The sequence below is a fragment of the Pseudochaenichthys georgianus genome, unplaced genomic scaffold, assembly GCF_902827115.2.
Source record: "Pseudochaenichthys georgianus unplaced genomic scaffold, fPseGeo1.2 scaffold_436_arrow_ctg1, whole genome shotgun sequence".
Taxonomy (NCBI): Eukaryota; Metazoa; Chordata; class Actinopteri; order Perciformes; family Channichthyidae; genus Pseudochaenichthys; species Pseudochaenichthys georgianus.
Genome location: NW_027263001.1, coordinates 78,453 through 88,670, shown reverse-complemented (window position 1 = coordinate 88,670; position 10,218 = coordinate 78,453). Strand labels below are relative to the sequence as shown.

At 41.7% G+C, this 10,218-nt stretch overlaps 1 protein-coding gene across 1 annotated transcript; it reads right to left on the bottom strand.

Annotated features, from left to right (window-relative positions):
• Nucleotides 1–6,147: 6,147 nt before the first annotated feature.
• On the bottom strand, nucleotides 6,148–9,656 carry praf2 (PRA1 domain family, member 2). The gene is made up of 3 exons (XM_034078486.2): nucleotides 9,449–9,656; nucleotides 8,592–8,809; nucleotides 6,148–8,400 (listed from the first exon to the last, which is right to left on the bottom strand). The coding sequence occupies exons 1-3, from the start codon at nucleotides 9,625–9,627 to the stop codon at nucleotides 8,261–8,263; spliced, it is 537 nt and encodes a 178-aa protein (XP_033934377.1). The 5' UTR covers nucleotides 9,628–9,656; the 3' UTR covers nucleotides 6,148–8,260.
• Nucleotides 9,657–10,218: the final 562 nt, after the last annotated feature.

Here is a 10,218-nt window from a genome sequence, read left to right as displayed (position 1 = left end):
CGAGTGATTGAGTGACAGATGAAGGTTGTTTGGGAGAAAATGTCGGAGAAGAAAAAGTTTGAGAGTGGCACTCGGGAAAGGAAATTGTTGAGGGAAAAGGAGTTTCGAGACAAGCAGCTATTACAAAAAATGCCGAAGCTTACAGGTTATTCTAAACCTGTAGGCCAGGATGAGGAGGAAGGACAGATGAGTTCTGTACCGAGCGGCAGCGGTGCCGGCCGCGGGGCCTCGGAGCCAAGTAGGCATATGTCTGGTTCTGATAGCGATGGAGTAGCAGGAGAGGAAAAACAGACAGGAGGGATGTTGGAGCAGGGTCGGCTTTAGAACAAATCGAATGGGGGGGGCAATCATTTACCAAGGGGGGGGCACACACTGCCGTCAACAACCAACACACAAGAACCAACACAACTTCAAAAAACATGCTGTAAAGTCTATTGTCTTTCACACACATTGCAGGGTGTAGTGCTATTGTATAGCGCACCTATGACCTGTGCACACATGCACGGTTGTGGCACGACCACCGAAACAGAAACATATGGACATAGGCCACCATACAAAAAGTGTGCAAATGTATTTAGTATCCTATCCATGTGAACATGTTTTAGGTGGGGGTGGACCTAACCTCCTCTAGGAGGGTCTGGGGGCATGCTCCCCCGGGAAGATTATTTTTAAAATATTGAAGTTAAAAGCATCAATCTGGTGCACTTTGAGAGCAAAATGAAGAGATCTATGGATAGCCTACATCTCTCAGCATCCATATGAAACAGAACTGTACACAGATTTACTTTTTCTTTATGGATATTTTACTAATCACTCCCCTTTTAAACTGTATTCTTGTGTTACTGTCCTATAGTATTTCATACCCGTTTTTCATTTATTCTCTTATTCTTTAATAACTATAATGATCATATAAAGGTATTCCTCGCAAATACTTGTTTACATAAATGGTGACCAAACAGATTGAGACCCACTGAGATAACCTACAATAAAGTTAACTATCTAAACACTGAGAGAGTCCTTACCTCACTGAGCTGACGTTATAAGATCCTCTCAGTCTGACAGGAGAGGACTCTCTAGAAACTCTCTAGAAACAGCTCTTTATATCCGTTAGCATAGCTAGCTAACCAGATGCTAACAACAAAATTCCACGTTACCGCTCGCGCGCTCACAAAATGCACTCGTGCCACACACACACAGAGCCGAGCTTGAATGAAACACAGAGACCCAGAAGTAGGCTACTTGTACTTTACTGTATAATCAGTGTAACAGATGAACAGATTGCCACCGGGCTTTCATCTAAACGCACAGCCACGTAATGATAACAAAACAAAGGTCGGGGTCATTGGTCAAGCAACACACCAATCAGAGAGCAGCAGTGAGCAGGCTCAGGCTGTGTATTCTTTATTTCTGATGTATTTCACACAAAAAAACTTTAGTGGAAACGTTTTCACTTATATGATTTAAAAAAAAAAAAACGGCCAAGTGGAAAGGCTTGCCCACCCTGCGTTGGGGGGGGCACAGTGACTCATTTGGGGGGCATGGCCCGCGAATGACCCCCCATGACGCCGACCCTGTGTTGGAGGAGATGGAGAGGACGACGAGGACTTGCTACGTGGAGGGGAGCCAACGGCAACCGAACAAATACATGAGGGAGGCCCGATACATCACTCATCTGGAGGAGAGGACCAGGCGCACGTTGAGCAGAGTGGAGAAGTGCGATCACAGAGCCTGCCGAGGCTATAAATTACTTTGATTTGTTGTTTAAATAGGGGGCCTACAAAACCCAGGGCCTGATGGCAGGTTAAGGCGGGCTTGATGGCAACCTAAAATCTATAACCTAAAACCCCTCTGTTTCCGTAACAACAATTCACGAGCGCCTCTCTCCCGTTGACAAATCTCGAGCGTCTAACAGAAGTCAATGGAGAGAGAAAACTTATCTTTTGACCCCTTTTGAATTGTGCCATGAATTACACATATGATGTTTGTCAATCTTAAAAAATAATTTCCATGTCAAAAAAGTCACAGTTTGTCGTAAAACTGTTGAAATATAAGACTATGAAAAATACGCAACTAGAAAGACTACAAATCCCAGAGTCGCGTATGTGATTTCACAATTGTTTTCCTCCACTAAGAGATAGCTAAGATAAGATAACTTTAACAAGATGCCTGTGTGCTTAGTGCCAGGTTGTTATCATACCATCATGGGTCTTGCTCGTTCTTTCGTTCCCGTCTGATGATAGGACCAGGGGGGTATACTACGAAGCAGGATTTTCGTTTAACTTCAGGGAAAACTCGGGGTTTCCGGTCCTACGAAGCTGGTTCTCTTTTTAGCAGGCTAGATCTCCATGGTAACTTATGATTAGCGGCTAACCTGGTCGGGACCAGGTTAGGTTGCAGGCTAAGAGCTCAACTCAGTGAAAGCACTGCCTGCTGACCAATCAGAGCTCAGTGTGCGGAGTTTAAAGCGATCAAGTCATATTACAGGAGAAAGGAAATACAGAAAAGCTGCCGTTGCAGGAAAGACGGCCGGCAAAAATCACCGACTGTGTGAACGTGAACATTAATAGAATATCACCTCCATCTTCAGAGCAATCTGACTATTATAACATTAGCGTTAAGAAAGCTTACTTAAATATCTGCCACAACATAAGTAACCGGATCAGAGTACATTAAGTACAGTCCGCGGCATATCACTTCATAATGTATCATATATCTCCTTATCTGAGTCAGCTGAGCCGTATCTGGCCGTGCAACACTTACAGTGTCACATACTGTATGCAGAAGTATTATTTTAAGCAACACATTAAGTTGAGGAAACACTCGAGACAAATGTAATTAAAGTCAGATCGTGTCTTAGACGGGGCAGTGATATAATAAACCTGTTAATGTACGCATTCAAACACTTTTTCTTTTACCAGCTGTATTCACCTTGCAGGTGCAGCTCTGTGGCTTTGATCCTGATCAAGTGTTTAAGTCATGGATGTTTAAAGTTTAACTTCTTCATATTTGTCTAATATTATAGTTGACTTTTCATTCAGGAAGTATGACGCTGCGCTGTCAGAATGCTTCTCCATGTTTGTGATTGGTCGAATGCTCCAAATACCACCCCTTTCATGTGAACGCGCATCTAGATAGGACACGGCTGGCTTGAGCGATCCACTTGATAACCCGCGTCGTAGTACAGTTTAGCGAGAGCGCGTATGTTTTGGATTAGGCCAACCGGCTAACTCAAACATATCCAGGTTCAATTGAACCAGCTTCGTATTACAGGCCCCAGGAGTGGCTGGATCAAGTTAGCTACCTACCTACCTACCTACCCTAGTAGTCATATTTCGTGAACCCTTCGTGAAGAGTACTGTCACCGGTGTGATCATTCTATAATACACCATTTAAGCCCGGGGGAGAAATGCTAACGCTAGCATCGGCGATCGCCGATCTTTTCTACTTCATGCTATCTGCACAAATGGTTGACATTAAACATTAAAAAGACCAGGCAGTTCAGAGAGAATCAAAGGAAGGCAGGCAGGCAGCTTTGCATGACATTCTTCAGGACGTGTTTCATTGTGGTGATAGTGAGGATAGTCAATCGTTTTGTTGACAAGACAGTAGTGACGGCCATCTTGGTGACGTGTGTTGTTCTGCGAAACCAGAGATGTAGTTCATTGAGCGTTTCACACAAACAAATGTGTTACTTCACAGTTTTACGACACATTATTTTTTTGAACTTGCAAAATTGTCTTTTAAATTGACAAATATCATATGTGTAATTCGTGGCACAATTCAAACGGGATCGAAAGATAATCGGTCTCTCTCCATTGACTTCAATACATCATTTTTTCGAAATAAGGTCCCATGTAGGTCCCCCGGAAGGGCAGGGACTTCGCCACTCTATAGAGTGGTGTAGGAATAAGTCATAGAACTCTGGAATGAGTTAGCACAAACTCAATGTTTTATTGAAAATGTTTTTCGGTCGATAGGCCTACCTGAATTAAATTCTGTAGTTAACCCAAACTGAAGAGATTTTAACTTACAATACATCACGCAATGGTGAATGTCTGAAGCTTCTAGGTGTTTTCAAAACAGAGGTTGCTAACAAGTGGCTAAATGAGACTACTAAATGTAATCATGCTGAACATTAGCCGCCTTTAGCTCAGCGGTGCTGATGTGCAGTGATGCGACTGTGATGTAGCCTAGCTTGTTTATAACCTAACTTTAGCTTTTTACTTCTGGCGAATGCATTTACGCTCAACTATTATAAAAGTGGTTTTAATATGTGAAGATTATCCTGCTAAACAAAACGTGTAAGTATCATAAATGTTTGTTTACAACAGATATTGTTTGCAATATTCCAAATTCCAAACATCTTGCTTTTGGTCTAGGTGGCCGGTGCGTGCTAACATCCGGGCCGGCTTTCAATAATACGTCATCACTGCACCATTCTTTATAATAGATGTGTATATTTCTTGCTAGTCCCTGACAGTATCTTGCTGTTGCACAGTGCTCCTCTTTCCCTGCCCCTGAAATCACGTTGCGCAATAATGTTATGATTTGTTTTCCACTGCATGAGGGAATTCAGTGGACTTGTTTTGGTGGAAAAATTGTATATTGTATGTCTTGTATGGGAATACTTAAAAAAAATCAGATTTCATCAGTTGTAATAAATACTAATCTTTACTTCATTCCCTTGTCTCTCCTGATTGAAATACACATTGAAGGCTATACACACGTTTCTTCCTTGCAGAGGAGCTTAACCCAGTTCCTGTTTCAACTGAGCAAGGTTTCCCAATATATGGAAGCCCATTGCTGTCAGAGAAATACAAAAATAGACTTAATGTTAGGAGAGATTTAAAATAATAACATGAGGCCACTTATAAATCCAAATAAAAGTAAGACTTATATCAATCAGAATGTTGACTTCCAAGTTAAAGGACACCTATCATGCTATATTTAAAGGATATATTGTAGGGCCATACCTTTATAAGGTATATTTATGTTCTCCAGCCCTGTTTTTGAAGGGGGCTGATTCTGTGAGCTGCAGCTGACCACGCCCCCCTGCAGGAGAGGGGAGCGTGCTCTGATCAAGTCAGAAGAGGGGGAGAAAAATAGATCTCCGTCCTCCGTGTTTTATTATATTATTATATAGAGTCGTTATTCATGTGTTTTAAAGCTCAATAAATAACAAAGAAGACCTTTGACCGGCACTTTTCTAATTTTGTCCAGAAGATTTAAAATGTAACGGACATGTTGACTGGCGAAAGAAAACCCAACTGAAACTCTGCCACACGGTCCCCTCGTTCCTTGGAAGAGGCGGAGGTGGGTGTTTGTCATCTGCTGGTGGACTACCGGAGAGAATTACAGTGCTTGCCTCGACGGGGAGGGATTGCATTGAATTACAGCAGCAGGAGCAAACGCTTGCCTCGGGGAGGGAGAAAAAGAGCCACAGCGGAGAATAAACAGAAGGGCAACCATGGCAACCATGCGCGGGAAGTCTTCTTCGCTGCTTTTGTGGCAGACTACAGCGCCACTTACAGGCCTGGCATATGTACTACAGCATCTCCAGCGCTTTCGAGCAGCAATGGCCGGCCGTGGCCCAACCCCACATTCCCCTGATAGGTGGAGAATTGACCAATAGCCGTGGCACCACCGTCCTGACGTCAGGACAGTGTTCAAATCTGGATCAGTTTTTATCAGATCCGTTGCAGCCCCTTTTTTAGAGATTTGGGTATGGAGGGAAATAGAGTGGGTTGTGTTTTCTGACACTTGGTGAGTTCCCTGGAACACATATTCATTTATAAAAGACGTACAAAAGTGCATTTTGCATGATAGGTCCCCTTTAAATAAAGAGATAAATCATCATTCATATCAAAACATTTCACTTGTTTCAAAGCTTATATAACTCATTAAATGATTAAACTTACTCCGTCATACTTTTGACTGTATTGTTTTGACATGCTATCTAAAAATTGTTAAAAAATAAAAAAAAATACAATGTCAACATATTATTATTTTGACAGAGCAAATGTGTACATGTGAGTCGGTGATGAGTGACTGACGGAGAGCTCCACCTGCTGTTTGAAACAGTCACTCACATATTTTGTGCTGAAGAAGCAGGTTGCTCCTTTAAATGATAATAGACACACTGCAATACAGCATTCATGTTTTATTTGGACAAAAAACATGAAATAAATACCAGCTTTTGGCAAAACATGGTGTCGGTTAGTCATAATGCATGTATTCATCTGAATGCTAGGCAACACATTCAGAATCATCGCCTGTAAAATTGGTTAAATGTGCGCTGTCATAAACAAGAATATATCATTGCGTTGACAAGATAGACCAACAAGCATTTATTTCCTAAGATAAAAGTATTTTTATTGACTTGTGTCTAGTGATGCAGGGCCAAGACCACATTGGTCAGGTTTGTGGTCTACCATTTTGAAGTTTGGAGTACTCTTTCGGTCATCATCTTGTTTTATAGTAACCAGAAGTAACACACAAGGGTGGAGGTTAAAACAACCAAACTCTGAACAAGGCGATGTTACAAATAACTTTGAGTCAACACATACTGTGAAAGGGTTACATATGTAGGACCAGAACATTGTAAACACCTAAACCGGACAACACTGTTAGCGATCTGTCACAAGGTAGCCCCGCCCAAATGCATAATGCATGCTTTATCTTTTATTTTACTTTTACGCTCTTGATGTATTGAATAAGACTTGAAGGCCGAGATTGAGACCATCAACTGATCAGGAAAATGTTAACTGAGGCAATAAATTAAGTAAAAAGTAGGGGTCATTTCCTCATAGACTTCAATACAAGCGGACTTCATTTTACAAGTGGAGTCGCCCCCTGATGGATATCTGATAGATTAAGGCACTTTTCAGAATGGGAGGTTGCCGCTTAACGACCACTGATGGAGAGCCAGGTAACAGAATAGTCACGTGTTCAAACCCCAAAACTGTCATAAACATAAGCAAATATCAATACTACAATGGCACCAGAGGTTGCGCTAGACTTTTTCGCTGCCCGTCATTTTGACGGACAGGATCGTAAAACTTCCGTCAAAATCCAGAATTACCCGTCGGCCTTTACACAACTCTGACGGGGGGGGTGGGGGAGCATGCTCGTGAACTGTCAACGGGGGGGGACAGTTCACATGCGCCGTGCTATGCATGGCTGCTGCACCTCGCGGGAGCGCGCACAGCGTAAAGCCAAAACTCACAGACATCTCAATGATTTGTTCGGCACAGTTAGGTTTGGAAACGGTATGATTTCCTTTTTGGAGGGCATGCATAACATGGCAGAACACCGGAGCCTCGCTGCGGGGAAACTTTGGCGCTGTTCTGAGTTTGTTCTAATCTGTCTAAATGACGGACTGCTTTCAGATTTGTCCGTCATTGTTAAAAAACAGACGGAAAATATTCGGTTAACGCGACCTCTGAATGGCACATACGCATATGCAGGGCGCTGATGCTGACAAAACTTACAAATGTCAAAAATGCTTAATACTTAAAAGCAAAAGCTGGCATTGAGTAGACAAAAACATGTAATAGTGGTCATAAAGGCAATACAAAATATAATACGCTTGACAATTAAGAAAAAAGCAATGAATAGATACCAAGTGCTGTGATCTTAATGCTAATGTCAGAATGCTAACTCACTGATGACTACACTAGCAGATAATGTTCAGCATGTGAGCTAGTGGTGCCGCTATAGGACAGGTCAGCCTAGTCTTATGGATAAAAACACGCTTTGAAATGTGCTAAATGAAATGATTCATTTGTTCCTTTCACTTATATATGCTCCTGTTGGTCCTGGATCAAGTCTTTTTGCTCATCTTGGAGCTTTGTTCTTCATATAAAACCTCCTATTCTCTTATAACTTCACCTTATTTAAGCATTTATGTTTCAAGGGAACAAAAAACTATGTAAACTCTAAATAAAAAGGGGAAAACATTTGAAGTCAGGATCTATATGTCCATCTTATGGCATCATTGAATAACTGACCTATTGCACTAAATCACTTTTGCACTGTGTTACAGTAGGGACACACTGTGGATCCACATGAATCATTTCCTGTTTCTTTTTCTTAACACTAAACACTTTTGGAGATTACATTCAGATATACTTGCAGGAATGTTCTCCTTCTCCTACATTGTTCTTCTTGTCCTATTTTACACTTACTTCATATCCATTTCTCTCTTCATTTACCTTAGATGTTACATCACACACACCCCCCTCACAGATCCCCTCCCTCTCTAGGATCCAGCCTCCTGTTCCTGTCCCAGGGCCTCCAACAGGATTCCCATGGGTGTCCTCTTCAGGCCGATGCTCTCCAGTTTGTTCTCCAACTTGTTCTTCAGGCTGCGCAGCCTCACCGACGCATGGACAAGAACCACTGAGAGGAGACACAGAGGGAGACATCAGGCGTTGTGTTGATACATTCAGTGAAATGCACTGTATTTTCACAGCAGTGTCCTTAAGTCATAAGGCCTCTTCTCCAAATGCAAAATTACAGTTTTTTACTTCCAAAAGCTTCTGCTTTGCTGTGGAAATGAAAATGTGTGTGTGTGTGTGTTTCCGTCTTACTCAGTATAGGGAAGGCTATCCCAAACAGGAACACGGCCACTCCTCCCAGCACCGATATGAATAGATAACTGATCAAAAGAATGGCACACACAGAGATTGATGGGTGGTTTCTACGGAAACGGCGAATGGGAGCCTGGTTCTCGGCAGCCCATACAAAGCCCAGGAATAACACGGTGACCACCACCCCCCCGACAAGCAACTGGAAGGGCCGCATGTACCTGAGAGAAAAGCAGAGGAGGAAGAAGTACTCAGATATTATAGTAAGAGTAGCAATACTAATGTAAAAATAAATACACACGCACAAAATTCAGGAGGTGGAAGAAGTACTACATGAAAGTGTTCTCAAAGCTGGTGAAGGTGCAGCTAGTCTGAATGACTTTGTAGACTGCAGGGTAGCTTGTGGATTTACTCCAGGTGGAACTAAAGTCTGATTCAACACTTGATTATATTTCACATCATTCATCCACATCTGTGAAGTAACTAAAGGGATTAAATACATGTAGTGGAGTAAAAGTACACAGTTTATGTCTGAATACTTGAGCATATCTACTTAGTTACTATACCCCTGCACTGCTAACATGGTTGATTACGGTTTTTATCAGAATGAGGTTTATTGCCAAGTTTACACATTCGAGGAATTTGCCTTGGTGTAAATGGGCATACATAAACACAGTCAAAGAAGATGAATTGTAAGAAAATCACCATAAAATAAAACAAGGATAAAAAACTATTTTAAGAAAACTATAACATTACAATATAGCAAAAATAGATGAAATATATATATACCAGTCAAATCAAATACAATGTTTGCAGTATTTGTGTTACATGTAGAAAGCGAGAGGTCAGCAGCAGCGTACCCCACGGTGAGCAGCAGGATCATCGCGGACAGGAAGTAGTTGCTCTGGTAGTACAGCAGGTTGTTGATGATGCGGTGGTTCCAGCGGTCCAGGTCGCGCACATCGGGCACGGCGAACCGGGCCGAGGTCAGGAGGAAATCATCCAGGCTGCGGAGGGGTGGCGGCTGCACGCCTGCCATCTTTCCTGCACGGTAATAAACGCTGAATCCCAGAGTGCAACGCGGGGGAAAAGGGGGCGGTGCAAGGGATGTGATTAGCTCTGGCGAAACGCGGGCACGAGCATCGGGAGTACGCTTTTCGGCCACGCAGTAATGGAGGAATATGGGCTTAGATATGTCTCATAATCATTTGTGTGAACATAAAAATAATTTGTCTGTAAATATGTGATTTGTAAATGTAAAACACAATCCACAAATGAATTTAAAAGATTTGCAAACTCACAAATAAATCTTCTTATTTTCAAAGATCTTTTTTTTATTTGTAACAATATTTTGCGTATTTGCAGATCCGTTTTACATTTGAAAAAGTATTTGTAAGTTTGCAAATCTTTTAAATGCATTTGTGGATGGTGTTTTATATTTACAAATCACATATTTACACACTTATTATTTACAATTATTGTTATGTTCACACAAATGATGATGAGGCATATCTAAGCCCATAGAGGAATATCACAAAAATATGTGTACCGATATCTCTTAATGTAAACGCGTAGTGCATTCACTTGCTTTTAGACAGTATTTCTTATTATTTGGAATTAGTTTACAAAA